Here is a 24,163-nt window from a genome sequence, read left to right on the forward strand (position 1 = left end):
GCACGCAGGAACAGCACACACACACACAACACACACAGATCACACTGCCCCAGCACACAGAACAGCACACACACACACAGATCACACGCCCCAGCACACAGGAACAGCACACACACACACACACACACACAGATCACACTGCCCCAGCACGCAGACACACACACACACACACACACACACAGATCACACTGCCCCAGCACGCACGCACAGCACACACACACACACACACACACACACACACACACACACACACATCACACTGCACCCAGCACCAGGACACAGCCACCACACACACACACACACACACACACAGACACACGCCCCAGCACCAGGAACAGCACACACACACACACACACACAGATCACACTGCCCCAGCACGCAGGAACAGCACACACACACACACACACACAGATCACACTGCCCCAGCACACAGAACAGCACACACACACACACACACACACAGATCACACTGCCCCAGCACGCAGGAACAGCACACACACACACACACACACACACAGATCACACTGCCCCAGCACCAGACACAGCCACACACACACACACAGACACACTGCCCCAGCACCAGACACAGCACACACACACACACACATCACACTCCCCACACACAGACACAGCACACACACACACACACACACACACACACACACAGATCACACAGCCCCAGCACCAGACAGCCCACACACACACACACAGACACACGCCCCAGCACACAGAACAGCACACACACACACACACACACACAGATCACACTGCCCCAGCACGCAGGAACAGCACACACACACACACACAGATCACACTGCCCCAGCACGCAGAACAGCACACACACACACACACACACACAGATCACACGCCCCAGCACGCAGGACAGACACACACACACACACACACACACACCACACACAGATCACACTCCCCAGCACACAGGACAGCACACACACACACACACACACACACACACACACACACACACACACACACAGATCACACTGCCCCAGCACACAGGAACAGCACACACACACACACACACAGATCACACTGCCCCAGCACGCAGGAACAGCACACACACACACACACACACACACACACAGATCACACTGCCCCAGCACGCAGGAACAGCGAGCACACACACACACACACACACACACACACAGATCACACTGCCCCAGCACGCAGGAACAGCACACACACACACACACACAGATCACACTGCCCCAGCACACAGGAACAGCACACACACACACACACACACACAGATCACACTGCCCCAGCACGCAGGAACAGCACACACACACACACACACACACACACACACAGATCACACTGCCCCAGCACCAGAACAGCACACACACACACACACACAGACACACTGCCCCAGCACCAGAACAGCACACACACACACACACACACACAGATCACACGCCCCAGCACGCAGGACACACACACACACACACCACACACACACACACACAGATCACACTGCCCCAGCACGCAGGAACAGCACACACACACACACACACACACACAGACACACGCCCCAGCACACAGGACACACACACACACACACACACAGATCACACGCCCCAGCACCAGACAGCACACACACACACACACACACACACACACACAGATCACACAGCCCCAGCACGCAGAACAGCACACACACACACACACACACACAGATCACACTGCCCCAGCACGCAGGAACAGCACACACACACACACACAGACACACGCACCACACCAGAACAGCACACACACACACACACACAGAGATCACACTGCCCCAGCACACAGGAACAGCACACACACACACACACACACAGAGATCACACTGCCACAGCACACAGGAACAGCACACACACACACACACACACACAGATCACACTGCCCCAGCACGCAGGAACAGCACACACACACACACACACACACACAGATCACACTGCCCCAGCACGCAGGAACAGCACACACACACACACACACACACAGATCACACTGCCACCAGCACCAGTACAGCGCCACACACACACACACAGATCACACTGCCCCACACACAGGCACAGCGCACACACACACACACACACACAGATCACACTGCCCCAGCACACAGGAACAGCACACACACACACACACACACACAGATCACACTGCCCCAGCACGCAGGAACAGCACACACACACACACACACACACACAGATCACACTACCCCAGCACGCAGGAACAGCACACACACACACACACACACACACACACACACAGATCACACTGCCCCAGCACGCAGGAACAGCACACACACACACACACACAGAGATCACACTGCCCCAGCACACAGGAACAGCACACACACACACACACACACACACACACACAGATCACACTGCCCCAGCACACAGGAACAGCACACACACACACACACACACACAGATCACACTGCCCCAGCACGCAGGAACAGCACACACACACACACACACACACACAGACACACACCCCAGCACGCAGTTACAGCACACACACACACACACACACACAGAGATCACACAGCCCCAGCACGCAGGAACAGCACACACACACACACACACAGAGATCACACTGCCCCAGCACACAGGAACAGCACACACACACACATACACACACACACAGATCACACTGCCCCAGCACGCAGGAACAGCACACACACACACACACACACACACAGATCACACTGCCCCAGCACGCAGACAGCACACAACACACACACACACACACAGATCACACGACCCACACGCAGGAACAGCACACACACACACACACACACAGAGATCACACTGCCCCAGCACGCAGGAACAGCACACACACACACACACACACACAGATCACACTGCCCCAGCACGCAGGAACAGCACACACACACACACACACACACACACAGATCACACGCCCCAGCACACACACACACACACACACACACACACACAGATCACACTGCCCCAGCACGCAGGAACAGCACACACACACACACACACACACACACAGATCACACTGCCCCAGCACGCAGGAACAGCACACACACACACACACACACACACACACACAGATCACACTGCCCCAGCACACAGGAACAGCACACACACACACACACACAGATCACACTGCCCCAGCACGCAGGAACAGCACACACACACACACACACACACAGATCACACTGCCCCAGCACGCAGGAACAGCACACACACACACACACACACACAGATCACACTGCCCCAGCACGCAGGAACAGCACACACACACACACACAGATCACACTGCCCCAGCACGCAGGAACAGCACACACACACACACACACACACAGATCACACTGCCCCAGCACGCAGGAACAGCACACACACACACACACACACACAGATCACACTGCCCCAGCACGCAGTTACAGCGCGCACACACACACACACAGATCACACTGCCCCAGCACACAGGAACAGCACACACACACACAGATCACACTGCCCCAGCACACAGGAACAGCACACACACACACACACACACACACAGATCACACTGCCCCAGCACGCAGGAACAGCACACACACACACACACACAGATCACACTGCCCCAGCACGCAGGAACAGCACACACACACACACACACACACACACACACACACACACACACACACAATCACACTGCCCCAGCACGCAGGAACAGCGCACGCACACACACACACACACACACACACACAGATCACACTGCCCCAGCACGCAGGAACAGCACACACACACACACACACACACAGATCACACTGCCCCAGCACACAGGAACAGCACACACACACACAGATCACACTGCCCCAGCACACAGGAACAGCACACACACACACACACACACAGATCACACTGCCCCAGCACGCAGGAACAGCACACACACACACACACACACAGATCACACTGCCCCAGCACGCAGGAACAGCACACACACACACACACACACACACACACAATCACACTGCCCCAGCACGCAGGAACAGCGCACGCACACACACACACACACACACACAGATCACACTGCCCCAGCACGCAGGAACAGCACACACACACACACACACACACACACACACACACACAATCACACTGCCCCAGCACGCAGGAACAGCGCACGCACACACACACACACACACACACACAGATCACACTGCCCCAGCACGCAGGAACAGCGCGCACACACACACACAGATCATACTGCCCCAGCACACATGTATAGCATGTACACACATATGTCACACTGCCCCAGCACTCACGTGCCTCGAGCACACCGTACACTCAGCACCCTAACATCCTGACTCCTCTGGGGGTGCCCTCTCCACAGGCGGCTGCAACCTCATCCTTGCCTAGACTGCCCCAACCCACGTAGGCACTACCTACTGGCTGCCCCAGGCCTCTGAACAAAGTTTTCCCTGTCCATGCTGGTAGAGGCAGGGCAGGTGCACACAGTCCAGGTAGGTGTCCCCCATGACAGAGGGCTGGCTGACTCTGCCATGGTCAGCAGGTTAGCACACACAGCGAGGCAAATCAGGAGACATTCTCCAGCCCAGTGTCCTGCCCAGAGTGTCCGTGACCCCAGACTCCATGACAGAACCTCCCCCCTGCAGCCAGCCTGTGCTGCAAGGCCCATGCTCCACTGTGCTAACAGCAGGCCGGCGCAGATACCCCTGCAGCCCTGTGCCAAAGTGCACGAGGATGAGAAAGAAAAAAGAAACATGGAAACAGATTGGATGGAATCATAGTCACCCAAAGCTCCAGCAGGACATCATAGTAACAGTATACCACACCTGCCTCAGGTACACCATCCTGCCTCAGGTACACCATCCCCTCAGGTACACCATCCCCTCAGGTACACCATCCCGCCTCAGGTACACCATCCCGCCTCAGGTACACCATCACCTCAGGTACACCATCCTGCCTCAGGTACACCATCCCCTCAGGTACACCATCCTGCCTCAGGTACACCATCCCCTCCTCAGGTACACCATCCCGCCTCAGGTACACCATCACCTCAGGTACACCATCCTGCCTCAGGTACACCATCCCCTCAGGTACACCATCCTGCCTCAGGTACACCATCCCCTCCTCAGGTACACCATCCCGCCTCAGGTACACCATCCCCTCAGGTACACCATCCCCTCAGGTACACCATCCCCTCAGGTACACCATCCTGCCTCAGGTACACCATCCCCTCAGGTACACCATCACCTCAGGTACACCATCCCCTCAGGTACACCATCCCACCTCAGGTACACCATCCCCTCAGGTACACCATCCCCTCAGGTACACCATCCCCTCAGGTACACCATCCCCTCAGGTACACCATCCTGCCTCAGGTACACCATCCCCTCAGGTACACCATCCTGCCTCAGGTACACCATCCCCTCAGGTACACCATCCCCTCAGGTACACCATCCTGCCTCAGGTACACCATCCCCTCAGGTACACCATCACCTCAGGTACACCATCCCCTCAGGTACACCATCCCACCTCAGGTACACCATCCCCTCAGGTACACCATCCCCTCAGGTACACCATCCCCTCAGGTACACCATTCCGCCTCAGGTATACCATCACCTCAGGTACACCATCGCCTCAGGTACACCATCCCGCCTCAGGTACACCATCCCCTCAGGTACACCATCCTGCCGCAGGTACACCATCCTGCTTCAGGTACACCATCCCCTCAGGTACACCATCCCCTCAGGTACACCATCCCACCTCAGGTACACCATCCCCTCAGGTACACCATCCCCTCAGGTACACCATCCCCTCAGGTACACCATCCTGCCGCAGGTACACCATCCTGCTTCAGGTACACCATCCCCTCAGGTACACCATCCCCTCAGGTACACCATCCCCTCAGGTACACCATCCCGCCTCAGGTACACCATCCCCTCAGGTACACCATCCCCTCAGGTACACCATCCTGCCTCAGGTATACCATCCTGCCTCAGGTACACCATCCTGCCTCAGGTACACCATCCTGCCTCAGGTACACCATCCTGCCTCAGGTACACCATCCTGCCTCAGGTATACCATCCTGCCGCGGGTACACCATCCCCTCAGGTACACCATCCCCTCAGGTACACCATCCCCTCAGGTATACCATCCCCTCAGGTACACCATCCCCTCAGGTACACCATCCCCTCAGGTACACCATCCCCTCAGGTACACCATCCCCTCAGGTACACCATCCTGCTGCAGGTACACCATCCTGCTGCAGGTACACCATCCCCTCAGGTACACCATCCCCTCAGGTACACCATCCCGCCTCAGGTACACCATCCCGCCTCAGGTACACCATCCCGCCTCAGGTACACCATCCCCTCAGGTACACCATCCTGCCTCAGGTACACCATCCCCTCAGGTACACCATCCCGCCTCAGGTACACCATCCCCTCAGGTACACCATCCCCTCAGGTACACCATCCTGCCTCAGGTATACCATCCCCTCAGGTACACCATCCCCTCAGGTACACCATCCTGCCTCAGGTATACCATCCCCTCAGGTACACCATCCCCTCAGGTACACCATCCCCTCAGGTACACCATCCCGCCTCAGGTACACCATCCCCTCAGGTACACCATCCCCTCAGGTACACCATCCTGCCTCAGGTATACCATCCCCTCAGGTACACCATCCCCTCAGGTACACCATCCCCTCAGGTACACCATCCCCTCAGGTACACCATCCCGCCTCAGGTATACCATCCCCTCAGGTACACCATCCCCTCAGGTACACCATCCTGCCTCAGGTATACCATCCCCTCAGGTACACCATCCCCTCAGGTACACCATCCCCTCAGGTACACCATCCCCTCAGGTACACCATCCCCTCAGGTACACCATCCCGCCTCAGGTACACCATCCCCTCAGGTACACCATCCCCTCAGGTACACCATCCTGCCTCAGGTATACCATCCCCTCAGGTACACCATCCCCTCAGGTACACCATCCCCTCAGGTACACCATCCCCTCAGGTACACCATCCCCTCAGGTACACCATCCTGCCTCAGGTATACCATCCCCTCAGGTACACCATCCCCTCAGGTACACCATCCCCTCAGGTACACCATCCTGCCTCAGGTATACCATCCCCTCAGGTACACCATCCCCTCAGGTACACCATCCCCTCAGGTACACCATCCCCTCAGGTACACCATCCTGCTTCAGGTACACCATCCCCTCAGGTACACCATCCCCTCAGGTACACCATCCCGCCTCAGGTACACCATCCCCTCAGGTATACCATCCCCTCAGGTACACCATCCTGCTTCAGGTACACCATCCCCTCAGGTACACCATCCCCTCAGGTACACCATCCCCTCAGGTACACCATCCTGCTTCAGGTACACCATCCCCTCAGGTACACCATCCCCTCAGGTACACCATCCTGCCGCAGGTACACCATCCTGCTTCAGGTATACCATCCTGCCTCAGGTACACCATCCCCTCAGGTACACCATCCCCTCAGGTACACCATCCTGCCTCAGGTACACCATCCCCTCAGGTACACCATCCCCTCAGGTACACCATCCTGCCTCAGGTACACCATCCCCTCAGGTACACCATCCCCTCAGGTACACCATCACCTCAGGTACACCATCCTGCCTCAGGTACACCTTCCCCTCAGGTACACCATCCCGCCTCAGGTACACCATCCCCTCAGGTACACCATCCCCTCAGGTACACCATCCTGCCTCAGGTACACCATCCCCTCAGGTATACCATCCCCTCAGGTACACCATCCCGCCTCAGGTACACCATCCCCTCAGGTACACCATCCTGCTTCAGGTACACCATCCCCTCAGGTACACCATCCTGCCGCAGGTACACCATCCTGCTTCAGGTATACCATCCTGCCTCAGGTACACCATCCCCTCAGGTACACCATCCCCTCAGGTACACCATCCCCTCAGGTACACCATCCCCTCAGGTACACCATCCCCTCAGGTACACCATCCCCTCAGGTACACCATCCTGCTTCAGGTACACCATCCCCTCAGGTACACCATCCCCTCAGGTACACCATCCCCTCAGGTACACCATCCCCTCAGGTACACCATCCTGCCTCAGGTACACCTTCCTGCCCTCGGGTACACCGCTCTGCACACAGGGCTCTCACAGCTGCTGTCTGTTACATCTGCATGTTGCATCTCCCCACAGGTGTGTCACACCTGCCTTAGCTTGTGACAGCGCACCTCAGGTATACAAGAGCTGCTCTGAACCACGTGACCTCCACCCACCTGCACCTCACAGCGGCCTGAGGGCCAGGCCCCCACAGCGTTCTTGCCTGCTGCCGCTGTCTCTCTCCCCATGCCACAGAGGATTGCCTGAGACTCCCCAGCTCTCGTGGTACCTGTGTGAGAACTGACTCACCGCACCTGAGTGGAGAGTCAGACCTGTGACAGCTCCCCACGTAGCCCTGAGACACCTGAACTACCTGGGCAGTGACGGCTGGCCTGGTGATCCTCGTGACTGCATGGCCACCAGGGACACAGGACAGTCAGTGGGCCTAGCAGTGACATAGCCACCTTGGAGTCCTGGGAGAGTCCCTGCGCGTGCCCCTGACACTGCGGAAGCCGGGGACTCCCCAGAACCTTGCCTCCTCTCCGGGGGTGGGGGGCAGAGAGCAGGGACATCCTGGGACCCCGTTTTTCCTGGGGTGGGGAGCAGGAACACTGCTGGGACCTCGTCTTCCGTGGGGAGTTGGGGGAGCTGGAATGTCTGGGACCTTGTCTCTCCTGTCCCCTTAGGAGGGGATGAGCTCTGGGTTCCACCAGCGACCCCTGGCAGCCAGCCTGGGTGTGCAAGGAGGGGCCACACTCTTCCCCTCCCTGACTGGTGGGGGGTGTGTTCCGGCCGCCACACACACCCGGAGCAGCAGAGAGCGGGCACCTTACATGCCATGTTCTTGACGGCAGCTTCCAGAAGGAACTGAGCACTAAGGGGCAACTGCCCAAAGCCATGAGCCCAAAACGTCTGTCGGAGATGCATGGGGAGGCGAGAACGCTGTAGCGGCCACCCTGTCCACCCCAGGAGCCCAGGCAGGCACACCCCTGAGCCGGAGGCAGGGCAGGCTTCATGCCTCCAAGGCCCCAGGGCTCTCAGAAGCCTCTGACCAGGGGTGGGACCAGCAGTAAGGGGCCCAGGGCCACTCAAGGGACATGGTGAGCAGGCCAGGCCTGCCTACTGCCCAAGCTCCCAGTCCCCAAGAGCTCCCACGTGGGGCAGCCCATGCCCTGCCGGCTGCCCCCTCTGCTGCAGGCGGCACCAGCACCCTGACCTTGTGATAACCCGAGTGCCATCCGTCAGCAGGCCGGCCGCCAGGCTCTGGAGCGCCGCGGCAGCTCATCTGAATTCAAATTAGCCGAGCGCACGGCGGTGCCAGCCATAAGTCAGCGCGCCCGGAGGCGCGGGCGCCGCAGATTGGACATCGCCATACATTCCTGGGGCGTCGGACAGCGCTGCTAATGAAAGTATCAATCACAGCCCCGCTGACTTAATGGTCAATTTAAATTAATTAATTGGGGAGGAGGGAAAACTTGAGGCGGGCGGCACTGGCGGCTTCCCTCTGGCGGGTGAGCGAGGGGCCCCCATGTCCTGCCCACCCAGAGGGACGGGACTGTGGTTCCTGGGTCCCTCCCTGCTCCCCAGCAGAGGCCGCCAGGAAGTCCAGGATGCCCAGGGTGGGCTCCTCCATCCCGTCCCCACTTTGCCTGCAGACCGGAACGCACTGCGAGCTCCGTCCCCACGGATTGCCCACAGCCCAGCAAACGGACCCGGGGGTGGCCCCACTTACGGGTGAGGCCTAGCTTGGCTTTACTGTGTCTCCCTGTGGCCACCCAGCCTAGGGCACCCCATCACCAGGCTCACTGGAGGGTCACAGGGGTCCTAGGTGCCCGGCCTGGTCCTGCCCCATCACTGCTCCCTTGCCTGGTGTGCAGCCCGGTCCTTTCCCCCAGAGCCCCCTCCACAGGTCAGGGCGACTGGCGCAGGCAGCCCCTCCCTGGGCCTCGGGTCCAGTCCTCCCCACACCTGCACCACCTGTGCAAGGATTGAGACCAGATGCACACGGGATGCCACGGCCCACGCTGAGGTAGCGGTCTGGGAGCCAGCAGCCCCTCTGCACCCCGCTGGAGGTCTGGGGCCCAGGAGAACCCCCATGCCCTCCGGGACCCTGGGCCCGACAGGAGTGGAAAGGTCGCCCCCGACCTTCTGTACCGCCCCCCCCCCACCCCCCGCGGGACGGCATCTTCCCCACAAGCAATCTTTGCTGCCATCCAGTGGCCGCTGAGCACAGTGCAGTCGCGCAGCTCCCGCAGGGGCTTGGGATGGCCAGCAGGGAGCCCAGCCCTCTGCATTCCCCAGCAGACCCGACTGATCTGATCCGCCGGCCCTCACCCTAGCATCAAGCCTGGAGGGGACGCCCCCTCAGGCCGTCCCAGCAGCCCCGCTGTCCATTGGACCCAGGGAGGGCAGGCAGGGATCCCTGGGGAAGGGACCCAGGCTTGTGCTTCCTGCTGGCTGACAGCACAGCAGATGGGGACTGGGGACCCCTCTCGTCTGCCGCACATCAGGGTCCTGGTCCAAGTCGTGCTCCCGCACATACAGCCGGGGAGGCAGTGAGACCCCTAACCACGTACTTGGACAGCAGGACGGAGCCCCGGCCCTCAGCCCTGACTCCCAGTTCCCAGCTACCCTGGCCAGTCCCGACCTAGCAGAAGGAAAAACTCTCCCTTTCTCTGCCTCTCCCTCTGCTGCTCTTTCAATAAATAAAAATAAACATTAAACCGTATCTCTGCCTCTAGTGATGGGGTCAGGCCGCCCCTGCCTGGAAGACGGGAAGGGCTGCCCCGTCGCGGGATGCCCAGCTCACAGCCTCGGCCAGGCCATTCCACGCTGCTAAAGCCTGCAGCTACGTTTAAACGAAGCCCCGCAGCCGGGCACAGCGGGTACTTTCTTGCACAGGTCCGTCTCCGGGTAAGGCGTCCATGGACCAGAGTGCCGTGTCCTGGGGTGGGGAGAGGAGAGACCAAGGGATCAAGAGGGCTCAGACTGGGCTCAGAACAAGGCACCCTTACATCTCAGGGACCAAGCCCTCCCTTCCACGGGCACCTGGGGAGGCAGTGGAGGACACCTGCAGGTGGCCACGGACAGCGGCTCCGGTCTGATCCACCGGCCTGGTACCCAGGGCCACCCAGCAGGGGTGGGTAGACCCTGTCTCAGTCCCCGCCGCCGCGGGCTTTGGGGGAATGAGGCCAGGTGTACGTCCATCAGCTCTGAAAACAACCACACGTCCGTGTCCTCAGAGAGGCAGCCCGCCCTGCAGGGTGCTGGAGGCCAGGGTCAGGCCGGCAGGAGCAAACAGCCATGCTTGCAGACACGCAGGGGGGCACAGCACACCTACAGGCACACGCGTGACCCAGCGGCATGTGCACACAGCATGGGGGCGTGCGTGTGGGGACATGTGTGCGCACATGCGTTCCCGAACGGGAACATCTTCACAGACCTTGTTATCTACAGCAACGCGGTGAACCTAGAAATGAAGGGAAGGCAAAGCCAGCCATCCTGTAAATCACTCCCGGTCGGGAGTAAATAAACGCCACGACGGCCGTTCACAATTACAGACGAACCTCACCCGTCCGCGGGCGGCCGCCAGGGGAGCCTGCGGCGGATTCACAGCCTTAAATGCTTTTATTACCAAGCAAGAGAGCCTGAAAATAAATGAACTAAACATTGGACACAGGGAGGGGAGGACTGAGCCGCAAGGAAAGCCCACGGGGGCGGGAGGCGGAGGGAGATAAAAGCGCGATTAATGAATTGGAAACAGAGGAACGGGGAGCCCGTCAGTAAATCCTTGGGCTAAATAAAGCGGGCGGGCGGCCCCGGAGGAGGCAGGCAGACTCGAAGTGACAGGTGACTGCAGCCGCCTCGCGGTACAGGTGTGTCCAGGAGTGCCCCTCACAGAGAACGCAGCGAGCATGAACAGAAACGCCACCACAGGCCGCCTGCTGCGCACCAGGGGCCGGTCAGCTCACGTGAGCCCACCCCGGCCTGTGGGCATTCTGCCAGCAGGACCCCCTCATTGGGGTGTCAGATGGAGAAGGCGGTACAGGGGGGCCACCTGCAAGGGTCACCGTGGATCCTGGTTCTCTCGGAGCCCAATCCATGTCCCTGGACGCCTGCTGCAGGGACCACAGTGGAGAGCCTGGCCGTGAACTGAGGCCAGGCTACCACGCCACAGCCCTGCCACTGCCCCCCACCCACCCCAGGACCTCACTGGGGGTTCCTGGGCACCAGGCAGAGGTCTGGGAGAGTCATGAGGCTTGCACTTCATGTGCTTGGTAGGCCCTGCCCAGGACGCCCTGATGGGCAAGTCCTCTACTCTGAGTTCCGTGCCTCCCTCGGGAGTGACTAGCAGGGGTCTGTCCACTGGTGACTGCTCTCCATCTGTTCCCAGAAGCAACTGCTCACACTGCTAGGATGGGGTGGGAACGGACACCCACGTGACAACATGGCCAGCCAGATGTACACACCTGCCACGGAGAGCCCCACAGAGCCACATTCGAGGGTCATGCTGAATGCGGGCTGTGGGGCAATAGGCGATGCTGCACCCCAGATGGTCACGTGGGCACTGGCATCTGGCCTGGTGGCTGGAGTGCTGCCAGGACACCCCATCCACATCAGAGCAGCAGGGCCACACGTGGATCCACTTCCTTGCTGGACTACTCTCAGCTCCTACCACTCAGCAGAAACACAGCTGTCCCCACACCAGGGCCACCTCCTGGGGACCCACCCTATCCTTGCCCACTGCTGACCTACCTGATGGGCACAGCCTCCTCTTAGAGGTGTGGACGCCGGAAGGCCTCATTTTTCAGCACCATAGGCACCAAGGGCTCACTCCTCACTCCGTTCCTAAGGCCCCTCTACTGGGAGGCCTGGCCCCGGCTGTACTGCAGTAACCCAACGGGCCAGTTCCTTCCTTACCCCTCTGCACCCCCAGACCCCCACTCCCCCTGACTGCAGGCAGGGCAACCAGCTCAAGCCTACACCCCGGAGCCTCCCTCAGGACACAGCCTGCCCCAGGTGACACACGGGCCAGACCATCAGCATCAGAGGGGCCTGGTCTCCGAGCCATGCCCAGTGTCGCCTCCAAGGATTCTCACGTGCCAACCACAAGGACTCTGAGGTGCCGCCACCTGCCCCAGGGCACTCCAGCTTTACAACCCTCCCACAGCGTCCAGACTGGGGGAAGATGAGGGGACGAGGGCGTCAGTGGCCACCCCACCCCACCCCACCAGCATCACCTTCTCAAACTGCGGGGATGCTCCAGTCTTCCTCACAGCTGCGCTCTGCCGGCCCGGCCTCCTGTCAAGCACACACGGCTACGGGCAGGCCATGGGTGGGCGTGCTGTGGGGCGAGGCTGTGGGGATGGGCTTGCCCTCGCTGTCCTCACTGCTCCCCCCTCACCTGTCACTGCCGCCAAGAGGGGGGGGGGCAACTAGGTACTGCTCCTGCTCCCCTCCCCCCGCAGTGCCTCTCGCAGACCCGGGTCTGCCTCGTGGAGTCCCCCAGGCACCGTGGGGCAAGGCGGCACACCAGCCCGGGGCTCCCTCGGCAGTGGCACTGGGAGCAGTGTGTGCATTGGGGAGGCTGTGCAAGGACAGGGGACAGGAGTCTGTCCACCATGCTGGGCAGGTAAAGCTGCCCTAAAAGCAAGCTATTTGGGGAGCAGAACCTTTGCAACCCAGCAAAGGGATCCACAAAGGGGGTCCTGCCTGCTGTGTGTCCACCTGTCTGGCGGGGTAGAGGCCGCAGCTGCCTCTGCAGTCCTGTGCCCCCTCCAGCTGGGAAGAGTGGGCTTCAGACGGTGACCACGGACCACCAGCTAACCAGCCGCCAGACAAGCCAGGCTCTCCCGCACACTGGAAGCTGGGAAGCACACACCTGTTTCCCGAGGCCGTGAAAACACGATTCCCCAACTTAGAACCCGCAAAGGAAGCTTGACAAGGCAGGGCAAGTCTCCTTCCTTGAAAACCCATCACTGCAAGACGCCTGCAGGACTTCTGGGGGACCTGTCGTCCAGGCACCTGCGCCATCATGTGCACCTCCATGCCGCATTAGCAAGGAGCTGGGGCAGAGGGGCTGGGCCTGGACCTCAGGGTAGAACGCGGATGTCCGGGTGGCAGGCTACCCAGTTGTCTCCACACCCTGTGTGCTTCCCCAGCTACCTGCTTCATGCCACGGTCCTGCTGACCACTGTCACCGCCCCCCAGACTGCAGGGAGTCTCACCAACTGACCCCAGATGTGAGGGCTCCTGGCATGTCTCCCCAGGGGCTGCCCCAGATGGCAGAAGGGTTCCCAGGGCCTGGGCCCACCTAGGCTCCCTCAGCTTCTGCCCACCCCGCAAGCTGGCAATCTTCTCTGGGACCCCAGGACTCCTATGGGGCCAGCTGACAAGCTCACACCTGCAGGTCCCTTTTAAGATCACTGAAGGAAAGCTCAGGCCTCCCTGCTGGCCTGCGCTCAGCTCCAGTCCCAGAGCAGGGGACCTCGCAGGACCCAACGCTCTGGGCACCTCCCTTCCCATCTGCTCCCCACAAGGCAGAGCCAGTGCTGCTAAACTGCTGTGCGTGGCTGCCTGGTACCTCCTGCCAGCCCTTGCAGCCCCGACCTAAGGCCTCCCCAGGCAGCACACGAGGGGCAGGCTGGGACACACACACATCAGAAGGCACACTCACTTGAGGCAGGTTCACACACACACACCAGGCAGTACACTCGGGGCAGAGCAGGATCCAGCCGTGGGGAGGGGATTCTCAGGACCAAGAGGGGCCAGGCACCACAGGGCTGACCACACAGCACACGCCGGAGGCTCTGCACACAGACAAGCATATCAGCCAGCAATGCCAGAGTGGGCACGCAGCTGCAGGGATGTTACTAGCAAGTCAGAGTTTCTTATTTTTATTATCATTCCATATAAAAGCAATAGAAACCTAACAGTTCCAACAACAAGTTTACAATTGAATATCAAACAGAAAATCTGTACACATCATCATTTACAGCAACTTTACAGGTAAACCAGGAGACTGTTCCTCGGCTGTGACTCCACAGCACTGTGGGAAGAGCTGGCAGGACACTGTCCCCAAGTGCCAAGCCCAGTGGGACTCGCTCAGCGACTCAAGGCAGCAGGGTCCCAGGTCTGAGACTCCCGAGGACACGCGGGTAGGGGGGACAACTTGTTAGGGACCTGAAGAGGAAGCCACGCCCGCCTGAGCTGGCCTGAGGGTGGGAGGAGCCGCTGCATGGGCCCCAGATACCTTGGCTCACCTGCCCAGGCTCAGCCCGGTTACAATTCCAAACACACAACACGCTCACCACGCAGGAAGACAAGGTCCCTCAAGAAAACTGCAAGAGCTGCCCAGGCTCTGGGGGCGCTTAGCTCGAGGACGACAGGTCCTTCTGGGGTTCCATCAGGCACGCCTCCAAGTCAAATTCGTCTTCCACCTGGTAGTCCACGTGTCTCACCTTGGTAGGCGTGCCAGAGTATGCATCCTGCAAGGCAAACCTGGGGTCATGCCCTGCGGAAGGACCGAATGGGCTGCACCCCGGGGAAGGCAATGGGAGCAGGGCACTCGCTGCCGGGCTCTGGGTACCAGGACGCTGAACCTCACTCTGGCTGGGAGCCAACGCTCTCCTGACCCCCAGCAGCCCAGGGGAGGGCTCGGGAGCAGACACCGTCCACTCAAGACTTGGTGGCTGTGTCCTGGGTGGGCTCTGCCCCTTCTGGCTGGCCTGCAGACCCTGCGGGCAGTGGTCAGAACAGCACCCCCCAGAGCCAGCATGCCCTGACTCCTGACACTGGGCCCACATGCGTGGGACGGGACCCCAGGCCAAGGAGCTAGGCCCGCCCAGCACAGGCAGGGGGTGCCGAGAACACAGGGCTGCACCAAGGGCAGTGTGTTTCCCCAACAATCTCCTGACGCCACCACGAGGCTGGGATTCACAGGACACTCGCACACACACATACCTAACTCAGACACACACACACACACACCTCACACATACATCACACACTCAGGACACACACACGTCTACCACCCCCATGGTGTCCCTGCTCCAAAGGCTCTGACTGTTTAGCACCTAGGACCTAGCAGCTAAGGTCCTCACCTTGCACGTGCCAGGATCCCATACAGACACCAGTTTGTGTCCCAGCGGCCCCATTTCCCATCCAGCTCCATGCCTGTGGCCTGGAAAAGCAGTGGAGGACAGCCCAGAGCCTTGGGACCTGCACCCACGTGGGAGACCTGGAGGAAGCTCCTGGCTCCTGGCTCTGGATCAGCACAGCTCCTGCCACTGCGGCCACTTGGGGAGTGATTCAGTGCATGGAAGATCTGCTTTTCCTTCTTCCTGTAAATGTCTCTCCAATAAACACAAATCTTCAAAAACAAACAAACAAAGGGAAAACTCTGGGTCTCCCACGCAGGTGCAGGGTCCCAAAGCTTTGGGCCGTCCTCGACTGCTTTCCCAGGCCTCAAGCAGGGAGCTGAATGGGAAATGGGGCCACTGGGACAGGAACTGGTCCCCGTATGGGATCCTGGTGGTTTTAAAGCAAGGATTTAGTCAGTAGGCCCCCACACCAGGCCCGAATGCAGGTCAACTGCTGGGCACAGAATTAGGGACTAGCAGGTGGGACGGGCGCAGTAACCCAGTGGCTAGGGTCCTCACCTTGCATCACCTGGGGAGTGATTCATTGGACGGAAGATCTTTCCTGTCTCTCCTCTGTCAATCTTTCCAATAAAAATAAATCTTTAAAAAAAAATTAGCAAGCAACTCTTGCTCCAGCTAGAGTGCCTACACATGGGGACACAGCACCTGCAGTGCCGACACTGGGCCGACGGCAGCACCCTGCTCCCATCTGAGGGTGGCAGACTGATTTAGGACATGAAGCAGACAGGGTGTCAGCGTCAGGCTCAGCTGCTGCCCACACACGCGCACACGCCGGGAGACAGCCAGGAGCCCGCCCAGGCCCGGTACGTACACAGGTGCCCTGGGAGCCCGGCTGGGACTCGCCGCTGCTCTCCGCAGACTTGGTCTCCATGACGCCGAGGTCCACGGGGTGCCTGTGGAGGGAAACCCAGTGGGAGTCAGTTTAATAGCATATGGCACCCACACCCCAGGGCTGCTGAGGGGCACAAGGTCCCCAAAGCCACTGTTTGCAGGAAGTCTCCATTGGGGGACAGTAGGAAAGCCCCACTAATGCCCCAGGGGAACCCCACTTCCGGGGAGAGGCACTTCTTCAAAACAAGGACACAAAAAAAGTCACACCAGGAAGTCTGAGGCAAAAGCTGCGAGGCCAGAACAGTGACGCCCCAGGGGACACAGCATCTTAACCCACCGTGCCACTACCCAAGCAGATCTCGAAAAGCAAACCTGCATCCGCGTGCCAGTCTCATCAACCTGGCAGCGGACGGCTTCGGTGCTCCCGGAGGAGGCAGGACGAGGCTGACAACGGGTGGGGAACGCGGCCGTCCCCAGCCAGTCCGGCTTGCCTCTCCCTGGCACCAGGCTGGTCTTAAGCAGGCACGGGTGGTGGCCGCCTGTGGCCAAGGCTGCCTGCTAAACACGCTCACGGCCAGGGAGGGAAGCCAGCGCACACCCTCCCCAACATCCCCATGAGCATGGCCTCCAGCCCCACGCCCAGGAAAGCAGCCAACGGCCTGCATGCACGGGCTCCCTGCCCCACTCTGCACTCCTGGCTCGGCCCTGGCCCCGGCGCCATGGCCCTCGGAGCAGGGACCCAGTGAATGAAGACGGGTCTGCCTCCCCGCCCTGTGTAACTGCCCCATGCTAACAGCAGTGAGGCCGCCGCCAGGCCACTCCCTTCTGCTCACGGGCCCCAGCCAGGCAAACGCTCAGGGACTCAGGGCCCAGTGCTCTCCTAGGACCAGCCCAGCTGTTCCATGGTCGCAGCCATCCAGCAGGTGCCTGAGCTGACCCCTGAGGCAGACAGTGCTGCTGCTGAAGTCACCCTCCTGGGAAGGACCCCACTAACGACTGACCCGCTCCCCTTGGAACGTACATGTCCTGCAGCTCACAACCCTCCTCGGCTGGGGGATCCCAGAAGTGCAGTGCCACCTTCCAGAGCCGGATCTGCTGGTCCCAGGAGCGCCGGCTGTACTTCTTAAACTTGTTGGGGGTCTTGGGGTGGACGCCAGGCTGCCGAAGGTGCCTGGACAGCAAGAGCGCCTCAGAACTTAACGCTGCCCACGGATGCAGCTGGAACAGCCCAGCGGCTGCACACACACCAGACCCTGCCCACCGAGTCCTGTCTCAGGCAAGCACATTCCCACACCCTCCTTGGACGCCCTGCCTGCGTTTAAGGGACACTGCTCAGTGCAAGAAACGATAGCATCGGTCCCCTGCTCGGCTCGCCGCCCCTACTCCCTGCACCCGTGCCTCCCGCATTTCTACTGTTTCAGTAACAGCTGCCGGAGCACCAGGGGTCCCGGGAAGTTCTTTGGAGGAAGGACAGGCCCTCGGGTGACCCGCCCTACCTGGGCACCTCCCGGATGTAGCGGTCGTAGGCCATGGTGTTCTTGCCGTAGTTGATCTGCTTCTGCCGTCGCATGAGGACGCTCTCGTCCGTCTCCAGGTCGGCCGGCACCGCAGACGCCGACTCCTTCGAGTCAGAGCTGGGACGAGAGTCAGCATGCAGTGCCCGCTGTGGGTCCACGCCCAGGCCACCCGCCAGATGCCCACTGCGTGCCCCCACCCCGGCCAGGCTTGCTGCACGCACTCCGCGTCTGCAGGGCACAGCGTCCACCAAGCACTGGGACCACCTGCTTCCCACACGCTTTCCATCAACTTTTAGTCGGTTCCCCCAGACTCTGATGTTTACCTTCCTGAAGACGGCTTCCTCTCTCTTCCAAACTCATTTATGAGAAGTTTCCTTTTATATCTGGGAGAAAAACAAACATTACTGCTTTCTAAAAGGTACAATAAAAGCACTCTACGTTCCTGAAAACACTGACGTCTGCAGGGCGGAGCTGCCACACGCAGCCCCACACCTCGCGCTGGAGAGCCAGCTCCCAGCTAACACGCCTGGGAAGGCAGCAGAAAACGGCCCAAAGACCCGGGCCCCTGAGCCCAGCTGGGAGGCTTCCAGCTGGCGCAGGCCCAGCACCGCGACCACCTGGACACAGGCCGTCCCCACTGCCGTCACCCATCAACCGACACCCTCTCGTTCCCAGGCGGCTGCAATGAGCGAGCAAAAGCCGGGAGCTTCCTCCTGGCCTCCCACACACATGCAGGGACCCACGGCCTTGGGCCATCCTCTGCTGTTTTCCAAGGCCATTAGCAGGGAGCTGGATGGGAAATGGAGTGACCGGCACTTGAACCCACACCCCCATGGGATGTGGTGCTGCAGGCAGTAGCTCTATGTGCTGCCGTGACCAAGGGGAACTAGACCACAGCCAACACTTGAAGAACCCGGACATCAGGGGCTGCTAGCGGGCAGCTGGTCCCCATCCGCTAACACCTGAACCGTAGCGGGACATCGCCAGCACCCCCTCGGCAGCGCCCCCCGGAAGGCCCTCCCGCCCGCGCTACCTGGCCATCTCCCGGCTGACCCTGGTCCTCATCTCGTCCTCTTCCACAGCACCAGCCCAGTCAGGGCCTCGCGGGCGGGGCTTCGGGCCCTCGGGGGTGGTGAAGCTGCAAGCGGAGACGCACTCACTCCCCGCGCCGGGCGCCTCGCGGGGCTCCCCGCTGGCCACAGGGCAGAAGCAGCCCACGTGGCACGGCCCTACAGTCACGCTCAGGCCCAGAGGAAGGAGGTGACGCCCAAAACACTGGCCAGCGCCCCCACTGGGGCCTCTCCACCGCCACCCGGGAGCCCGCAGCCCCGGGCCCTGCGCCCGTGGGAGAGCGGGGGAAGGCTCCTGGTTCCCACCTGCCTGCTGGGGCGGTGGCCAGGCTGCTGCCTCGGGCCCGGTGGGTGCCGCCCTGCCTCTCCTTGGCGCCCCAAGCCAACCAGCGCCCGGTGTGACCCCACTTCCCCGCGGCCTTGACCTGCTCCCCGCCTTCGGGACCCGGGCCGGGCTCTCCGGGCGGCGGGCCGCGGCGGCCGTGAGGCGGCAACAAAGGCTGAGAGACGCGGGCGCCCCCGCCCAGGGCCCGACCCGAGCCCCCACCTCTCGGGCCTGCGGCCGGCGTCCTCGGCGGTGCGGGGCCTCCCGTCGGCTCTGCGCTTCCGTCCGAGGCTGCACCTGGCGGGGGACGGCGGGCTGCGGACGGAGCTGCGGTCAGCAGGGCTGCCCCGGCCCCCGCGCCCCCGGCCCTCACCTGGCGTCCCACCCGGCCCCGCCAGGCCCCCGGCCCTCACCTGGCGTCCCGGCGGCCGCCGTAGCTGGGCGGGGTGCGCGGCGGGCAGGCCATGGCGGGCGGGGACCTCGGGGGTCTCGGGGGTCTCGGGGGCCTCGCAGGACCTCGGCGAACGCCCGCCGACCTCGGCCGCAGGATCCCGACCTCCCGCCGCGCCGCTGACAGACTCGGCGCGCGCCCCGCCCCCAACCGCCCTCTGCCGCCTGGCCCCGCCCCCGCGGACCGCACCACCAGCCCGGCCGCGGGGGACGCCGAGAGCCCGGGGCCGCGCGCGGGAGCCTCGCGGCTGGACGCCCGCCGAGGAGCAGACGGCGCGGCGCGCGGGGCCCCGAGGAGGAACCGACGGCGCCCGCCGCCTCACCCGGGCACCGGTGGCGGCAGGCCCCGCTCGCGCCCCTTGGTCGCGCCCGCGCTCTTGGCGGGAGAGTCAGTCTCGCGCGCGCGCGGTAGGCGGGAGGAGAGGTGAGCACGTCGCCTATTGGCCGCTTCCTGGGCGGGGGGGCGCCCTCTGATTGGTCCCGGCGCAGGCCAGGCCTGTCACCATTGGCTCAGGTTGACCTGAGGCGCGTGGTCGGAACTGGCGGGAACCCGGAAGGGTCCGCCCGGTCCCCGGTCCCCCCCACCCTCCGTTCCTCTCGACCCTCCCTCCCCGCCCCCCGTGGTCCCGATCCTCCCTTCAGTCTTGGTCCCCCCCCCCCCCCCCCCCCCGGTGGTCCCGGTCCCCGCTCCTCCCTCCTCCCTGACGCTCCCTCCTCCCTGGCCCTCCCTCCTCCCTGACGCTCCCTCCTCCCTGACCCTCCTCCTCCCTGACGCTCCCTCCCTCCTCCCTGACGCTCCCTCCTCCCTGACGCTCCCTCCTCCCTGACCCTCCTCCTCCCTGACGCTCCCTCCCTCCTCCCTGGCCCTCCCTCCTCCCTGACGCTCCCTCCTCCCTGACCCTCCTCCTCCCTGGCCCTCCCTCCTCCCTGACGCTCCCTCCTCCCTGACGCTCCCTCCTCCCTGACCCTCCTCCTCCCTGACGCTCCCTCCCTCCTCCCTGACCCTCCTCCTCCCTGGCCCTCCCTCCTCCCTGACGCTCCCTCCTCCCTGGCCCTCCCTCCTCCTCCCTGACCCTCCTCCTCCCTGGCCCTCCCTCCTCTCGATCCCGGTCCCCCTCTGTTCCTCCCAGTCCTCCCTTCCCTCTTGTTCTTCCCAGTCCTCCCTATCCCCGACCCTCTGTTCCTCCTCCCGGTCATCTCGGTCTTTGTCCTCCTAGTCCTCCCTCCCCCCTCCCGGCCGCCCTCGTCCCACCTCCCCACTCGGCCCTGCGCCCCCGGGTGGAGCAGGACGTGGCAGGTGTGCAGGTGTGCAGGTGTGCACGCACAGCCCCCCCACTCGGCCTGTTCTCGCCAAAAAACACCAGAGCCCGTCTGTGCGCCTGAGCTGTTTATTACCGGGGTCAGGAGCTCCGAGGGGGCTGGGAGCGCAGGGACGGGGAGGAGAGCACGGGCCACGGGGTTGGCACACACCCTGTGCCCCCGGGGCGCACAGCACCCCGCAGCCATGGGCAGGAGCCGACCCCGGGCGCACAGCACCCCGCAGCCGTGGGCAGGAGCCGACCCCGGGCGCACACCCTGTGCCCCCGCGCGTACAGCCCTGGGCAGGAGCCGACCCCCGCGCCCTCAGCGAATGCAGCACACGTCCAGGATGCAGAAGCGGGCGCGGCAGGTGGGGCAGGGCACGCGGCTGGCCAGCCAGGTGTCGGGGCGCTGCGGGTCCTGGCGGCTGGCGAACCACTTGCCCATGCAGGTGAGGCACCACATGGGGCGGCAGTAGCACTGCTGGCACTCGCCGGCCGCCGCATCCTGGCAGCTCTTGACCAGCTTCACGCCAGCGCGCGTCTGCATGCAGCCGATGCACGCTTCCAGCTCCTGCAGACCAGGGCCGGTGGGCGCGGGCACCGCCTTCCCCGCACCTGCCCACACCTGCCCGCCCGGGCACCGCCTGCCCACACCTGCCCGCTGGGCACTGCCTGCCCTGCCCGCACCTGCCCGCTGGGCACCGCGTAGGCCTGGTTGCCCTCCACCAGCGATGCGAACGTCTCCAGGAACAGGTCGCTGAGGCTCTGCCGGATGACCACGTGGGCCGCGCGGCGGACGGGCGCCTGCAGCTTCTCACACAGCTCGCCGTACTCGGCCGAGTTGAGCCTGCGGGAGCCGGGCCTGCTGCAGCCCCCCGACCCGGGCTCCGGGGCTCCCCCGCCGCCCCCGGGCCGTCCCGCTTACCGGATGTCAAAGGGCCGCACCGCGGGGCTGGCGCTGGCCACGCGGAGGGTCAGCAGCTGCACCGGCAGGTTCGAGTCCGGCGACAGCTCGTGCTGCCGCGACTCGGTGACCGTCAGCTGCGCCTCCTGCTGCCGTGCCACGTGCACGCGGTACGTGGCCACCTTCATCACCCACGTGTCCGTCACGATCACGCGCGCGCCCGGGGCCCCCGTGGCGAACTTGTCGATCCGACGGAACTCCGTGTCCACCGAGGCGGCCACGGCCGCCCAGCCCGAGCGCGGGAGCGCGTAGAGGGCCAGCGTGCGGGCCAGCGGGTGGCGGGCCCAGCGGTCCCGGGCCCAGTGGTAGACCAGCGCGCCGGCCGCACAGGGCAGCAGCACGGCCAGCAGCAGGAAGAGGCGCCAGGCCTCGGGCGCCTGGGCCGGCCAGTGCAGCCGCTTGTCCGAGGCCGCGAAACACATGCCCACGTAGTAGCCTGCGAGGGTGGACGTGGCTCAGGGTGTGGGCGCCGGCCCCGACAGCAGCCCCGCACCCTACACCCCAACACACCCTGGCCCCTGGCCCCACACCCTACACTCCACACCCTGACAGTGGCCCCTGGCCCCACACCCCGACACTGGCCGACACTGGCCCTGCACCCCAACACAGGCCGACACTGACCCCTGGCCATGCACCCCGACAGCAGCTGACACTGACCCCTGGCCATGCACCCCGACAGCAGCTGACACTGGACGACACTGGCCCTGGCCCCACACCCCGACACTGGCCGACACTGACCCCTGGCCATGCACTCTGATACTGGCTGACACTGACCCCTGGCCCTGCACCCCGACACTGGCTGACACTGACCCCTGGCCATGCACCCTGATACTGGCTGACACTGACCCCTGGCCATGCACCCCGACAGCAGCTGGCCCTGGCCCTGCACCCCGACACAGGCCCCTGCTAAAGAGAGCCAGCCAGTTCGACTGCAGAAGAGGTGAACGGCCCTGGTGCTGGCTTGGAGGCGCGTCCGCCCTGGGCGACGACCCCCAGGAACAGGCACGGCCCTCACCGAGCCCAGACAGGCTGACCCGAGGCCCCTGTTCCTCTCCCTCCTGCTCCTCTCCCTCTCCTCCCTCCTCCCCCTGCACCCCGTTCCCCTCCCTCCTCCCCCTGCACCCCGTTCCCCTCCCTCCTCCCCTGCACCCCGTTCCCCTCCCTCCTCCCCCTGCACCCTGTCCGCCCCTCCTGCGTGCCCGGGCCGCTCACCCAGCGGCAGCAGCGAGTGGCACAGCAGCGTGGCGGCCGTGCGGCGCAGGTGGTAAGACACGAAGGCGGCGTCCTCGCTGCCCAGCCAGCCGGACAGCAAGTTCTGCACCGTGAGGCCGGCCGAGTGGAACTCGTTGGGCGTGAACACGAAGCACACGGCGAACACCAGGTAGGCCAGCGTGAAGGTCACCTCGGGGCTGTCCATCGTGCCGGCCGGGAGACGCGGGA

General features: G+C 62.7%; 2 protein-coding genes across 5 annotated transcripts; both read right to left on the reverse strand.

Moving 5' to 3' along the window:
- Window positions 1–14,983: 14,983 nt before the first annotated feature.
- Window positions 14,984–20,489, reverse strand: LOC121146635 (stem-loop binding protein). Of its 4 annotated transcripts, XM_040966160.1 has the most exons (8): window positions 20,422–20,489; window positions 20,231–20,323; window positions 19,647–19,751; window positions 18,937–18,996; window positions 18,593–18,730; window positions 18,118–18,267; window positions 17,077–17,158; window positions 14,984–15,590 (listed from the first exon to the last, which is right to left on the reverse strand). In XM_040966160.1, exons 1-8 carry the CDS (start codon window positions 20,472–20,474, stop codon window positions 15,474–15,476), a joined length of 798 nt encoding a protein of 265 aa, XP_040822094.1. In that variant the 5' UTR covers window positions 20,475–20,489; the 3' UTR covers window positions 14,984–15,473. The 4 variants fall into 4 exon arrangements, with proteins under 4 accessions (XP_040822094.1, XP_040822096.1, XP_040822097.1 ...); XM_040966162.1 differs by lacking the exon at window positions 20,231–20,323; XM_040966163.1 differs by lacking the exon at window positions 19,647–19,751.
- Window positions 20,490–21,832: 1,343 nt separating this feature from the next.
- Window positions 21,833–24,140, reverse strand: TMEM129 (transmembrane protein 129, E3 ubiquitin ligase). Its single transcript, XM_040965947.1, has 4 exons — window positions 23,936–24,140; window positions 22,685–23,159; window positions 22,447–22,606; window positions 21,833–22,330 (listed from the first exon to the last, which is right to left on the reverse strand). The coding sequence occupies exons 1-4, from the start codon at window positions 24,138–24,140 to the stop codon at window positions 22,082–22,084; spliced, it is 1,089 nt and encodes a 362-aa protein (XP_040821881.1). The 3' UTR covers window positions 21,833–22,081.
- Window positions 24,141–24,163: the final 23 nt, after the last annotated feature.

The sequence above is a fragment of the Ochotona curzoniae genome, unplaced genomic scaffold (genome assembly GCF_017591425.1).
Source record: "Ochotona curzoniae isolate NIBS_2020 unplaced genomic scaffold, NIBS_Ocur_1.0 scaffold_4505, whole genome shotgun sequence".
NCBI classification, from domain to species: Eukaryota; Metazoa; Chordata; class Mammalia; order Lagomorpha; family Ochotonidae; genus Ochotona; species Ochotona curzoniae.